This window comes from Lotus japonicus, chromosome 2 (assembly GCF_012489685.1).
Source record: "Lotus japonicus ecotype B-129 chromosome 2, LjGifu_v1.2".
Taxonomy (NCBI): Eukaryota; Viridiplantae; Streptophyta; class Magnoliopsida; order Fabales; family Fabaceae; genus Lotus; species Lotus japonicus.
This window is the reverse complement of record NC_080042.1, coordinates 381,539-397,053: the sequence shown is the minus strand read 5'-3', so window position 1 is coordinate 397,053 and position 15,515 is coordinate 381,539. Positions and strand designations below refer to the sequence as shown.

The 15,515-nt window shown below is 38.8% G+C and overlaps 1 protein-coding gene and 1 long non-coding RNA gene across 2 annotated transcripts; one reads left to right on the top strand and one right to left on the bottom strand.

The window, feature by feature from the left end:
• Positions 1–345: 345 nt before the first annotated feature.
• Positions 346–1,149, bottom strand: LOC130735124 (uncharacterized). The gene has a single exon (XM_057587225.1). It carries the CDS (start codon positions 1,147–1,149, stop codon positions 346–348), a length of 804 nt encoding a protein of 267 aa, XP_057443208.1.
• A 1,766-nt stretch (positions 1,150–2,915) lies between these two features.
• On the top strand, positions 2,916–4,748 carry LOC130735153 (uncharacterized). Its single transcript, XR_009018317.1, has 2 exons — positions 2,916–3,093; positions 4,471–4,748. It is a non-coding gene; the product is annotated as an uncharacterized LOC130735153 (long non-coding RNA).
• Positions 4,749–15,515: the final 10,767 nt, after the last annotated feature.

Here is a 15,515-nt window from a genome sequence, read left to right as displayed (position 1 = left end):
GACCCAATTATTTAAAAAACCCTAACCAGGTCTTCTTTAATTAAAAACCTACTCTTTTTAATTAAATAACCTAACCAAATTCGGAATTAAAATAAAAATGCACAAATTAATTCGCTGGCACTTTACTGCCAGAACCACACTCGGTATGAGCTGATTTCACTTCGGTAATTTTCTACACTTAAAGGGCTACCACTCTCATGAAGGAAGGTTTCCCAAATGAGGTCGCTAAGACCCTCTAAAAATTCACACAAGTTGACAGGCATAATCTGTCAAAGCTCAAACTTAGCCAAATGTCTCATTTAATTCAATTTATCACTTAAGCATTACATAGGTAAGTCTAGGGTCTTACACAGAACGCCACCAAGACTCCACCAACTCATTAAAACCATTCTCCTCCACCCAATGGTTGAAATAATAAAACGGTTTTGGACCAGCATCCGGAGTACCAAACAGCAAAGACACAGCCCTGTGGTCAGACACATTCCACTCTAAAACTGATTGAGAAATATTAGAAAAAGATAAAATCACCTCATCAGACACCAGCCATCTATCGAGTCGACTCCATAAACCGTCGTTTCGACTTGAGAACCAGGTATAATCCCAATTCATAAGTGGTAAGTCTGACAAATTACTATCCTGCACAAACTGCTGAAAAATAATATCACCTGCATCCAGAACACCTCCTGAAGATCGTTCTGCACCCAATAAAACAGCATTAAAATCACCACCCAAGAGAACCATGCCAACATGCCCCAAGATATGATTGTACAGTGCCTCAAAAAATACTCTGCGCTCTGCCACAGTGTGTGGACCATAAACATTCCCCACCATTACTGGCTGTTCATAATTTGGTATTTTCAGTGTCAGCAGAATAAAATTAGTATCAGTCACCACTGTCAGAACTTGAATGTTGTTTTCCTTCCACATGCACAAAAGCCCTCCTGCGGATCCATCTGAATAAACCTCCACATGACGGAACTTCATACCTTGTGCCCACTTCTGTATTGATCGTTGTCGTTGCTCATTTAATTTTGTTTCTTGAATAAAAAGTAATTCTGGCTTCAGTTGTTGAATTGCTTTCTTCACAATCTCCCTTTTTGTAGTTCCTCCTAGCCCACGGACATTCCATGTGAGCCAAGGTTCCGGCATCTCAATTTAGATGTGGATGATTTTCACGGATTTGGGCTTCCAAACCTTTCAGCATTAATGCTTCAGAACCGCGTGGTTTTAATCCGAGCTCCTTTCCGATCAACCAAGCTCGCTGCGAACGTGTTGTGACGCCATCCTCACCTGTGACGGGTTCTAAAAAATCAATCGGCAGCGCTATAGGTTTGTTTTTGCTGCCCTTAGGCCGTCCCCTCTGCGAGCTTTTCTTAGAAGAATTTGAGAGGTGTTGGTGTTGTCAGGTCAACTAGCGATGGTTCTACGTCTTTGGACGGAGACTGAAATTCCTGGATAAGAGAGGAGCGTTGTGGCTGTGCGTCACATCTTTGAGGGAGAGGAGCATTGCCAGTGGAATTCTGCCGGATTATTTGATGAGGCGAGGTTCGAACGTATTGTTCTTGACTTGCAGCTTCTGTCACGTTAGACGCAAAAGCAACCGGTGTAGGCAAATAAGTTGCAGACCTCAATAAATCAATTTTGTTGTGAATTCCTTGAGGCAAATAGGGCCTTTGCAATTGTTGAACTTGAAGTGGGTTCCAGAAAGTTGAGTAAAGAGGCCAGCTATATTTTTGAGAAATATCCTGTGAGTTGAATGAGAAACCTGTAACAGAATGGAAATTATTTGAAATAAAATCAGGAGATTTAAAAACAAAAGGGAAGATTTGTTTTTTAAATAACATATTTGCTTCTGCTCTTGTATTTCTCCTCCATTCCTCAATTTCCTCCACCGTATAGTCAGTTTCTTTCAGAACCTGAAACTGCTCCAAAACTTCCTCCCCTACGTTGAAAGCTCCATTGAATGCCATAAAATTTGAATTTTTTGTTGCACCCCCTTCTGGTGCACGGACGGGAGGACACAGGCTACCGCCGCCGCCGCTGTGTGCGTGACCTGTAGGTGTGCTTCACGATCACCAGATTTCAAGACTGAATTCGTTCCTGGGAAAATTCTCTCCACATTCGCCATGCTTTGGAATCCTTGCATTGTATCATTCCTGAAAGCCTCATCCTCTTCTCCTGATTCAACATCATCTATAACATCAAAGTCTTTATCCAAACGAACTGGATCATGTACCTTCTGAACAATGTCGTTATCAGTTTCTGAATAATCGCCGAAATCAGTAGCATCCTCCGAGTTGTATAGCTTTACCGGAGTTGACGACATGGTTTCCATCTTTCCATAATCATAAGCATAGTCATCTTTCTCTACTAGAATCACACTTGTCATTCCCTCCATATCTACTGACATTGAAAAACAGTGAAGGAGCGGATGGTGCATACGAACAAGAATGCGAGCAAAGTCTGCCCGATGGCGATGTTTGGTTGTGACATCCAATTCCACAAATCTACCAAGTCTATTTCCAATAGCGGTAAAGAATGGTTCCGACCATAAACCTAACGGAACTTGCCACAGGCGAATCCACACCAGATGAGCGACACCAAAGGTTAGCGAAGTACAGGGGTGTAAATTTGTTAATTTTTGTTCCAGGAAAAAGCTACACTCTGCTAGAGTTTCTGTCATTTCCTCCTTGCTCTCAAATTCTAACAAAACCTGTAACACCCCGTTTTTAATTAAAATAATGTTGGTATTTTATTTTAATTAAGATTATATTGTATGGTGGTTTAATAGGTGATATAATAATACTTTAATGAAATAAAATATTTTTTTTGTGATGCTGGGTGTGTTTTATGAAATGGAAGAGAGTTAGGGGGTGAAAGTTAGGATTAAAATAGAGACAAGGACTAGGAGAGATTTTAGGATTTTTAGTTTAGCCCTTGAGGAATTAGGTTTAGATGGTTTAATAAGGATGGGGAAGCAGCTAAAGAAAAGAAAGAAGAGGACGCGTGAAAGAAGAAGAAAAAGAAAGAAGAGGACGCGTGAAAGAAGAAGGAAGAGGAAAGGAAGAGAACTAGGGTTCATCATCAATCACGGTAAGGGTGTGAGCTTTATCCTATAATTGTAGTATGATGATAGGTTGAGGTAGAGCCATGCCTAGGAACCCTGAATTCGGAATTTTCGAAATTTGATTTTGAGGTAGAAGTGTTTCTGTCAGTTTTCTGTGCTGGACAGGGAACTTCTTGGTCCGATATCACCCAGTTCTAGCGTTCAAATAAAAATTTGGTAAACTAAGAAATTGTAGGGTTTTTAATCGGCTTTCCAGGCGTATAAAGAACGTAATTTTTGGTTTAGTAATGAGTTCTAGATATCGTTTTTAGTGACCGATGTACCTGCTGTTTCTGTCAGTTTCTGTGCTGGACAGCGAACTTCGTGGTCTGATATCACCTAGTTCTAGCGTTCAAATGAAAATTTGGTAAACAAAGAAATTGTAGGGTTTTTAATCAGCTTTCTATGCGTGTAAAGAACGTAATTTTTAGTTTAGTAATGAGTCTTGGAGATCGTTTTTAGTGACCGATGTGCCTGCTGTTTTTCAGAAAACGGATTACTGTACTTGTTTTTCAGAAAATTATTACTGTATCTGTTATTTAATTTGGGTACTCTTTTGAATTTTGGATATATGGATTATGGTGATTTATTTGAATTGGTGAAAATGAATATTTTGAATTCAATAAGATGAATTATTGGAATTGGTTGTTGATGAAGTGAGAATTGTTGTATTGCTGTTTTGCAAATGTGATTATTTGATAACAGGTTGAAGTGTTGTTTGAGCAAATATGATGAGATTTTCATTATGGAAAGTGATGAAGAAATATGCTATATAATGCATGTATAGAGTTGAGATGTTTGCACAAATACACTTCATACAGTCAATAGACATGTCTGCTAGTTACTGCGGTGCTAGAGAGTGTTCCAGAACCCGGTGACAGAGGTATGTCTGCTAGTTACTGCGGAGCTAGAGAATGTCCCTAAAACGGGGTAGTTCTGGAAGTCTGATAGACTTTATTTGGTGGTTAACTGTTCTGTGTGAACGCGGTGATACCGCTAAGGTTAACAATTGGTACCACATGCATGTGCATTAGAGTCACACATTGAGTCTCACGTTTTTGAGTGGTCCTATGTGATGGAAGAAATATAAGAACTGTGATAGTTGTTGTTGGTGAATATCTGTGAATGGTGTTGTTAGTAAAAGTTTGGATGACGTTTACTTTGTTAAAGATATTTTATTGTGGAACAAAGTTGCTAAGTAGAACTGTCTTTGGAAATAATGAGTAAGGAAAGTATTATTGTGAAGAGAAAGTTTTTATAATGTAAACTTCTGTATTGTTCTTTCATTACCTGTTATTATGCTTAATTATATGATGAGGTTCTCACCCTTCTGTTGGAATGATGTTCTATGCGACATCGTACAGGTACAGGTGCTAGTGGAGCATCTCATGAGAAGTAGACAGAGAGCTATATATTGTTATTTAGATAGTTATCTAGTAGTATGAGGGTCAATTGCTCTGTATGTAACATTGGGGGACGTGGTTTAATAAATTATTTTGATGAGAGTAATTGACAACTCTTTTTGGTTCTTTCTTTTGTAAACTTGAGTTACATGGAGTTGACGTTTTTGGATGGCCATAATGCCTATACTTCTTTTACTGAATTTTTTTTATTGAAGTATGTCTGGAAGATGATTTTTTGATGATTCTATTTATTTCCGTTGTGCAATGCATAAAAGATGAAGTATGATTATTTTATGAAATATTTTGATCTAAAGTTTGAGAACGTGACATATGTTATTGAGGAGATATGTAGTCTTGGAATATTTTTGTAATGCTCTCTTTGAATATGCGTATAATCACTCTGATGTAAGTTTAAAATAAATAAGGGGATTAGAGGGTGTTACAAAACCTCCTCTGCACCTAATGGTATTAAGCGAAAGTTGTACATACCGATTCGAGCAAGTTCATCCTGGATTACATCTACTGGTTTTGCCTCAAGAGTGCGGGCTCGAGCACAGCATTGGTACCAGGTATTATCCATATCAGAAGTCGCAAACCTCAATTGCCCAACCTCTGGTTGATGTGGAGCCTCACGAGTACTGGTTTCTTCCTTCGGTGTCTCCTCTTGTATGATCGGAATTGCTTGGTTCTGCTCTTTCGTAGGCCGCCATACTTTTCTGATCACCGAGTTTGTAGCGACTTGTTTAAGATTTGCCCTCTTAACCACAAGATAATTTCCATCCATTCGAAGACCATTCAGAGTTCGAATTTCCCGCCAAGCCTCTTCATCGTTCTGAAACCGAACAAATCCATACCTGAAACGCCGCTGAAATTTTCTCTTGATTGGATGAATACGTCTTTCACTCTCCCTGCCTTTCCGAAAAGTGTTCTCAATTTTATCAAGGTAATCCTATCACTCAAACCATGTACATAGACTGAAAAAGACTGGCCCTGTGTCTTCATGTATTGGCCAACACGAGGTACCTGCTGGCAGTGGCTGTTTCTGTTTACTGAAATCGCTGGTACACTCCTCTGATAGTGCTGATGCTGTCGATCGCTCCCAGTCCATGGCCGCCACTCACGATGTGTTGTTTGTTGCTCCTGCTTCTGTCGTGATGCCCAGGTTAGCCGTGTCGTGACTCTTGAATTCTGGTACCTCACACGTTCGTTAGGTTTGTAGCCATTGGAATGAAACTCCGCTCGCTGCCACCGATCCACCCTCTGGACATGGCCTGGCCACCGCCGTGATTCATGCCACCACCGTGAAGGCATCTTAATATATATATATATATATATATATATATATATATATATATATAAAAGACTTGTGAGAGTAGTTATAAAAAAATGCTATTTAAAGGTAAAAGATATTTTAAAATACAGAAACCTTAAAACATGAAACGTAAATTTTCAAGATAAAAAAATAAGAGTCACAAACCATTTGAGCTACGTAACTTTCATATAACAATTGCAACCTTATATGTATATTAACGTTTATTTAAAAAGTATTTTTCGTGCAATTATAGAAAATTTTCTAAAATTTTGAAACTGGGACATTAATTAATTTATTATTCCGAGAATGGTAATTAATTATACTGCAAAGTTTACTTTCTCTACAGCAATTCAAAGACTTTGACAACCGCTCCTAGTGTTTTGTGCCTTGATACTAACTAATGCAGTATGTCATAAAAGTTATTAATTAGTGTTTAATCTTTCACTTTTATCAATGTTCCAAATTTATCATTTTTATCCACTTAACACCTAACCGCGAGTAATGATATATTCACAGATCATCTTTTATACATTTCATTTTCACCTATTTTTATTTCTATCTCTTTTCTCTTATCATCTATTACATCTTATATTTTATCTCTCTTACTTTTTTTTTCTTCCTATCACTCTCCTCCTTCACCTCTCTCCACCTCATCTTAGAGGTGTGAACCTATAATTATTTCCTAACCGCGTCATTGTAAAGTACTCCTATATACTCCATTTGTTTTTATATAACTGACACTTTAAGGTTGTTGTACAAGTATGAATAAATAACAATTAATATTTTTGTTTTATTAAAATTATTATGTAACTTTTTATTATAACATTTATCTCTCTTGTTAATTCTAACTTTTCAAGTTTACTACCACCAATAAATAAATGATACAATTGGTAAAGTATAATTTATACTCTCTTGAATAGCGTTGTGATGGAAGCACAATCACAACTACGAGACTGGGAAAGGGAGAGAATTGTACAATGATTGAGTCAAGGGAGGGAGATGGGTAAATCATAAATGAGCTAGGGAAGATTTTATCCCAAAATACTGAAAATAGAGAGAAAAAGGGGAAATTGGGGGCGGAGAGGAAAGAAATAATAATAATTTCTTCATTTTTTAGGCGTGGAAAGGTGGAGGAAGAGAGAGATAGAAAGAAAGAAGAGATAAAGTAAATATGTGATAGGTGATTTGATTGATAGAGAAAAGAGAAATAAATGAGAAAGAAAGTGGAAAAGGGCTAGAGAGGTGTGTATGTATCATAACTCGCGAAGAAGTAAAATGATCACAAGCGGGAATGAAACAAAAATGAGGGAAAGGGAAAATTTTCATCACTAAAATATTTTTAATGTCCCGAATGATAGCTCAAGTGGTAAGAACTATGGAATAAAGGTTGGGTGGGTTGAAGGGTGAAGGTTCCCAGGTTCGAATCCGGCGGATAGGCTAATTTACTAAAATTTCTAACAACTAACATTTGCTTATAAAAAAAATATAATTTTTTTAATATGTTAAATTGTATTTTATTAAAAAATAAGTTTTTAAAATTATATCTCCACACCATTATATTAAATATGATCCTCTTTTTAATTTGTTAATATAGAAAAAAGAACATCTGCAGTTAATTATATTTTCATAATTTGCTTTCCACTTGTAACAAAAAAAAATTATATTTGCATAATTCATTAAATTTTGATCTCTGAGCCTTCACCACAACAAAGATCATCGATCTTTGCCGTTGCCCGCACTCGGACACTCCTTTTCCACCGGTGCGAAACCGTCACGAAGCCATACATCACCGCGAGTGCACGTGCCACCACCACCTCGGAACTCCTCCTTCATTGTCACCAGCTTCGATCTCTCACACGAAAATTGTTGATCTTGTTCTGACTAGTGAACATGGGTTTCGTGTGAACCACCTTATGTTAATTAGGGTTGACATGAAGCACTTACACTATGTTTGGTAGAGTAGAGAGAGATAGAGAAGAGAGAGTAGAGAAGAGAGAGATTGAGTAGAGAGAAATAGGTGAGAAATAGAGTGGATTTAAGAGGTTGTTTGGTATGATAGAGATAAATGAGAGAGAGATAAGAAATAATGAGGTGGAAGAGAGAGAAAAGATTAACTTTTAATTAAAATAATATTTTTTTGAAAAAAAGTAACATAGTGGCGGTTTAAACCGCCACTAATTGAGCAAAAAGTAGAAAAAAAAAGCCAAAAAAAAATAAAAAAATACAGCCCACGATCACTGTTCCTTCTCTCCTCAAATTGGAGAGACCCAAAAAATGGGTGAGCCCCACCTCTGCAGCCCCCTCCTCTCTCATACCAAACAGGGTAACTTCCCCCATCTCTCTCCTATCTCTCTCTCTTGCATCTCTCTCTCTTCTATCTCTCTTCTAACAAACAAAGTGTTAGAGTGTCGGTGGGATGAGTTGAGCTCTTAGTTAAGGTTGACGTGTAATACTTAAAGTGTTAGTGGGAGAGGAGTTGATATCTTAGTTAGGGTTGACTTAGAATACTTAGCGTGTCAATGGGAAATGAGTTGAGCTCTTAGATGGGGTTGACATTGAGTACATAAAGCGTTGACAGTGAATAAGTGGAGTATTAGATAGGGTTCACCTCGAACACTTACAGTGTCAGCATGGAATGAGTGGCGCTCTTAGGCAGGGTCGATATGGAGTGCATAGAGAGTTAACAAAGAATAATTAGAGCTCTTAGATAGGGTTGACTTATAATACTCAGGGTGTCTACGAGCAATGAGTGGAGCTATTAGATAGAGTTGAGTTGGAGTACTTAAAGTGTAGGTGGGGAATGAGTAAAGATTTTAGTTAGGGTTGCCATATGCACAATTATTATATAATGAAAAGGTTTTGAATGTAAAGTATAAGTATTTGTGTCTATGAAATTTTTTAATAAGTGTTATGTTTGTAAGATCAAGGTTTGATCAGTGGTTGCACCTCTATGTTTTGATGATTACAATTAAGGTTTGTGATGATGAACAATTGTGGTACCCTAATGTTTGTCTTTTTAAGTTGTGACAAACAGGTTCTGAATCTGACCCAAGCCTATCCGTTCAGAAGAAGAAGAACCAAGGGTTACTAAAAAGAGAGCTCTTTAACCTACCATGTTCGTTCTGAACAGTGGCAAATACTTCAGAAGCTCTGAAGATGGAAGCTCTCAAGAAGCTCTGAAGAACTCAAGTCAGAAGTTCTGAAGACCAAATGTTCCAGTGGAACGGTCCAGAAGCAGAAGACTCAAGTTCTGAAGACTTGCAAGAAGTTGGTTCTGAAGACCCAAGCTATTCTAGCTCTGACGATCAGAAGTTCTGAGGAACTTATTCAGAAGCAGAAGTTGCAAGGTCAGAAGAATCCAAGCTTCAATCTGACGATGATCAGAAGCTTCATCAACGTTCATCTGAAGCTCCTTGATCACAAGTCAACCGGTGAAAGGACAGGTCGCTATCACTGTACAACGTCGTACAAGTCTCAGTCTGTCCGCCACCTACCTTGTACAGCCTAGCAGTCTGATATTACAGAATTGCCACTCCAACGGATAAAACCCTAGCAACGGCTACATCACAAGTCTTGGAGTATATAAAGGCTGAAGAAAGAAGAAAGAAGTTAAGAAACTTTGCTGAAAAACATTCAACACATACGAACCAATCTCTTAGCATTATTTCTTCACTGTTCTTAAACATCTGAGTTTACTATTCGCTTGTTAGAAGCACTTATTGTAAACCCGAAACCTTTTACATCACATTGTAAAGTTCATCAAGAGACCAAGGTTGGTCGGATCTTGAGAGGACTGAATCAAGGCTGATTCAGTATTCAGCTAGTCTTAAGAGGATCGGTAGATCAGCTTCTTAAGAGGATACTAGTGAGAAAATCAGTGTATTGTTAGTCACTTAGCAGGTTGCAAAGTGCAGTTGTAACACTCATTGATTTTAGTGGATTGCCTTCATCAGAAGAAGGAAGAAATCACCTTCACAGGTGGACTGGACTAGCTTGAGCTTTTATCTCGAGTGAACCAGGATAAAATACTTGCGTGCTTTACTTCCTATCATTCAGCACTTAGTTTTTATCTTTGAGTTTTGAAAAAGCTTAAAAGTATAACCGTGATTCAAAAACTCTATTCAAACCCCCCCTTTCTAGTGTTTTTCGCACCTTCAATTGGCATCAGAGCTCCGGTTCTGATTTTAACACCTAACAGTGTTCAGTGATCCAGAACCTTGTGTGAAAAACAAACAATGGCCCAAGCCAATACTTCCGCTGACAACAACAACAACAACAATCAACTCAGAGCACCAATCTTTGATGGTGAAAAGTTTGAGTACTGGAAAGATAGAATAGAGTGCTATTTCCTTGGCACTGACCCAGATCTCTGGGATATGGTCATTGAAGGCTATACTGATCCAGTAGATGCTTCAGGAGTGAAGATCCCCCGTTCTGAAATGACTGACGCTCAGAAGAAGCGTTTCAAGGATCATCACAAGGCGAAGTCTATGCTATTCAGCTCAATATCATATATTGAGTACGAGAAGATTTCTGACAAAGAAACAGCTAAATCCATCTTTGACTCCTTGGTCATGACGCATGAAGGAAATGAAGAGGTCAAGGAAACCAAGGCTCTTGCTCTCATACAACAATATGAGTAGTTTAAGATGGAATCTGGTGAAACCATTGAGGAGATGTACTCAAGGTTTCAAACTCTGATTGCTGGAATCAGAGTGCTAAACAAGGGTTACTCTACTGGTGATCATGTCAAGAAGATCATCAGAAGTTTGCCTAAGGAGTGGAGAGCTTTTGTCACTGCCCTGAAACTATCCAGGAATTTGAACTCGTTGAAGTTAGAAGAACTCGTGAGTCATCTCAGAAGCCATGAGATTGAACTCAAAGGGGACAAGCCTCAAAAGAAAGACAAGTCTATTGCTCTTAAGTCAAAATCTGACAAAGCGAAAGCTTATCAGGCAGAAGAGGAAAATTCATCTGAAGATCTATCAGACGCGTCTGATGATGAAGAGCTGTCTCTTTTCACAAAGAGGTTAAGCAAACTCTGGAAGAACAGACATAGCAAGGGCAAAGGACCAAAGAAAAGTTCAGGAAGATATGAATCTTCATCTGGTCAGAAGAAGTCATTTGGAAAGGAAGTCACTTGCTTCGAGTGCAAGGAATCTGGGCACTACAAGAGTGACTGTCCCAAGCTTAAGAAGGACAAGAGACCAAGAAAAGTCTTCAAGAAGAAAGCTCTCATAACCTTTGATGCAACTGATTCTGATGAAGCTGAGTCAGAAGAAGATGAAGCTGTGGAGGCTCTAATGGCTACCACTAGCAGAGGTGCTGAAGCTTCAGAAGATGATTCAGACTCTGAGAATGATGATGAGGTATTCTCTGACTTTTCTCTATCTGAGCTAAGAACTGCTTTATCTAAAATAATGAAGAAACATGATATTCTGCTAAATAAGCATAAAGAGCTTAAAAAGAAATATGCTGTTAAAACCAGTTCTTCAGAAGTTCATGAGAAGTCAGTCTCTGAACTCATGGAAGAAAACTATACTCTTGTTAATGACAATGTTGTTCTTCGTGCTAAAAATGATGTGCTAGAAGACCAACTTGCATCATCTGATGTTAAGTATGAGACAAAATATGAGAAAGCGTTTCAAAAGTTCCTTGCAAAGGGCATAGACAGAAGTCTTATGGCTTCAATGATCTATGGCATGAGCAGAAATGGGAACAGTGGCCTTGGCTACTTTCAATCCATGAAAGATGAGTCATCTGAGCCCAAACGTGAACCTTTGCATAAGCATTTCGTTCCTGCTGGTACTATCATCCCAGAAAAGGTTACACCAAAGGTGGTAAAACCAAAAGGAAAATTCAAACTTGACATGTCTAGATATTATAATCAAGTTCCTTTGCATTATCCTTCTATTGCACCCAAAGTTCCAAGAACTTCTGGGAAAACTAACAAGAAAGGACCCAAGATATGGGTACCTAAAGCAAAAATTATTCCTGTTGCAGACATTTTATGCAGCTCAGTTAAAACACCTGTCATGGTACCTGGACAGTGGATGCTCACGACACATGACGGGCACAAGGTCTATATTCCAAGAACTGACACCGCTTAAGTCAGGAGGAGACGTTGGCTTTGGAGGAAACCAGAAGGGAAAAATCATTGGAAAAGGTTCCATAGGAGATGAAAAAACTCCAGTCATCAACGATGTACTTCTGGTGGATGGATTAATACATAACTTGCTCTCCATAAGCCAAATTGCTGACAAAGGTTATGATGTAATCTTTAATCAAACGTGCAGCAAAGCTGTCAGTCAAACAGATGGATCTGTTCTGTTTTCTGGGAAGAGAAGAAATGATATTTACAAAATAAAATCCTCTGAACTGCTATCTCAGAAGGTCAAGTGTCTCATGTCAGTTAATGATGAGCAATGGATCTGGCACAGACGCCTAGGACATGCCAGCCTCAGGAAAATCTCTCAACTTAGCAAGCTAAATCTCGTCAGAGGATTGCCTCGTCTGAAGTACTCATCAGAGGCTCTATGTGAAGCTTGTCAGAAGGGAAAATTCACCAAGAAGCCTTTTAAAGCAAAGAATGTGGTATCTACAACAAGGCCCCTTGAGCTACTTCACATTGATCTCTTTGGACCAGTGAAAACTGAATCCATTGGAGGAAAGAAGTATGGGTTAGTCATTGTAAATGATTATAGCAGGTGGACATGGGTAAAGTTCCTAAGGCACAAAGATGAAACACATACTGTGTTTACCAACTTCATTACCCAAGTTCAGAAGGAGTTTCAATCTTCTATGATTACTGTCAGAAGTGACCATGGTGGAGAATTTGAGAACAAAGCTTTTGAAGAATTATTCAACTCTCAAGGAATCTCTCATAACTTCTCCTGTCCTCGCACTCCTCAACAAAATGGAGTAGTTGAAAGAAAGAATAGAACTCTTCAGGAGATGGCTCGCACCATGATGCAAGAATCAAGTATGGCCAAGCACTTATGGGCAGAAGCAATCAACACTGCATGCTACATCCAGAACAGAATCTCCATTAGACCAATTCTGGAGAAAACTCCTTATGAGCTATGCAAAGGAAGACAACCTGACATCTCTTACTTCCATCCTTTTGGAAGCTGTTGCTACATGCTCAACACCAAGGAGCAATTGGGTAAATTCGATTCTAAAGCTTTAAAATGTTATTTTCTTGGTTATTCTGAAAGATCTAAAGGTTTTAGAATTTATAATATTATTCATCAAACTGTTGAGGAATCTATCCAGATTAGATTGATGATAAGCTTGGCTCAGAAAAGTCAAAGCTGTTTGAAAGATTTGCAGATTTAAGCATTGATTGTTCATAAGCAAATCAACCAACGAAAAGCCCAGAGGATGTTGCTCCAGAGGCAGAAGCATCTGAAGATGTTCCAACAACCTCTGATCAACTTCAGAAGAGGAAAAGAATAGTTGCTTCTCATCCAGAAGAACTGATCATTGACAACAAAGATGCTCCCGTCAGAACCAGGTCTATGCTCAAACCTTCAGAAGAGACTCTTCTGAGTCTGAAGGGACTTGTGTCTCTCATTGAACCAAAATCAGTTGATGAAGCTCTTGAAGACAAAGGCTGGATTCAAGCAATGCAAGAAGAGCTAGATCAGTTCACCAAGAATGATGTATGGACCTTAATGCCTAAACCCAAGGGTTTCCATGTCATAGGAACCAAGTGGGTATTCAGAAACAAACTGAACGAAAAAGGAGAAGTAACAAGAAACAAGGCAAGACTGGTAGCTCAAGGCTACAGTCAACAAGAGGGAATTGATTACACTGAGACCTTTGCTCCTGTAGCAAGGCTTGAAGCTATAAGGCTACTGATTTCCTTCTCAGTAAATCACAACATCATTCTCCATCAGATGGACGTCAAAAGTGCCTTCCTCAATGGCTACATCTCAGAGGAAGTGTATGTCAAGCAACCTCCTGACTTTGAAGATGACAAACATCCAAAACATGTATACAAGCTCAAGAAGTCACTCTATGGATTGAAACAAGCTCCCAGAGCGTGGTACGAAAGGCTCAGCTCCTTTCTTCTACAAAATGAGTTTGTAAGGGGTAAAGGTGACAATACTCTTTTCTGCAGAACCTATAAGAATGACATTCTTATAGTTCAGATTTATGTTGATGATATCATTTTTGGTTCTGCTAATCCCTCCTTGTGCAAGGAATTTTCTAAGTTAATGCAGGCTGAATTTGAAATGAGCATGATGGGAGAACTTAAATACTTCTTGGGAATTCAGATAGATCAACGACCAGGAGTCACCTATATCCATCAGAAGAAGTACACCCTGGAACTTCTGAAGAAGTTCAACATGAGTGACTGCAACATCTCAAAGACTTCAATGCATCCAACATGCATTCTTGAGAAAGAGGAAGTTTCCTCTAAGGTTTGTCAGAAGCTCTATCGTGGAATGATAGGCTCTCTTCTTTACTTAACTGCATCTAGACCTGATATATTGTTTAGTGTGCATCTCTGTGCTAGATTCCAATCAGATCCTAGAGAGACTCACTTAACTGCTGTTAAGAGGATCCTCAAATATCTGAAAGGAACCACTAACCTTGGCTTGATGTATAGAAAAACATCAGAGTATACACTTTCAGGTTTTTGTGATGCTGACTTTGCTGGAGATAGAGTGGAAAGGAAAAGCACCTCTGGAAGCTGCCATTTCCTTGGAGCAAATCTTGTCACATGGTCAAGCAAGAGACAAAATACAATTGCTCTATCAACTGCAGAAGCAGAATATGTCTCAGCTGCCACTTGCTGTACACAAACCATATGGATGAAGAATCATCTGGAGGACTATGGTTTGTCTATGAAGAAGGTTCCTATCTACTGTGACAACACAGCTGCTATCTCACTCAGCAAGAATCCCATCCTACACTCAAGAGCAAAGCATATAGAGGTAAAGTATCATTATATTCGTGATCATGTTCAGAAGGGCACTCTATCATTAGAGTATGTTGATACTGACCATCAGTGGGCAGATATTTTTACTAAGCCCTTAGCAGAAGATAGGTTTTTATTTATTCTTGAAAACCTGAACATGGATTTTTGTCCAGAGTAAGGTTTTCTTCAGAACTTCTGACCATGGAACCTCTGAAGTCATCAGATGTTACCTCCTTCAGAAGTTACTCGATCAGAAGCACTTAACCCACCGGTTAAACTTCTGTGGTAGGCAACAATACACGTGTCACTTCATTTGTGACATAGTTCCTTGAGTCGCGTGGTATATCTGCTATAATGATGATGCCTACTCTCCTCTACTATGCTATTTTCAGACTATCTATTTTATAACCGTTGATTTTGCCTTTAATTTCTTAAAACTGTCAACGGTTACCATTAAACCCACTATATGCACTGTCACACACGATCTCTCACTCACTTACACTTACGGTTTTGAAACCATTCGTGTGCATTGCATTCATTCATACTCCTCCCTCCAACATTTCCCCTTTCTCTCTGAACCCTAAACCTCATTCTCGGAGAATCATGGGCAAATCGAGGAAACCCAAGGTGAACGCTTCTGCTTCTTCCAAACAAACTGCTGAAGAACAAGAAAATCAAAGATTTGAAGAAGCCCAGAAGATTCTGAATGCACCAAATGTAGTCACTTGTGCCAAGAAAGTAGAAGAACTGAATGTGTGCTGTGAA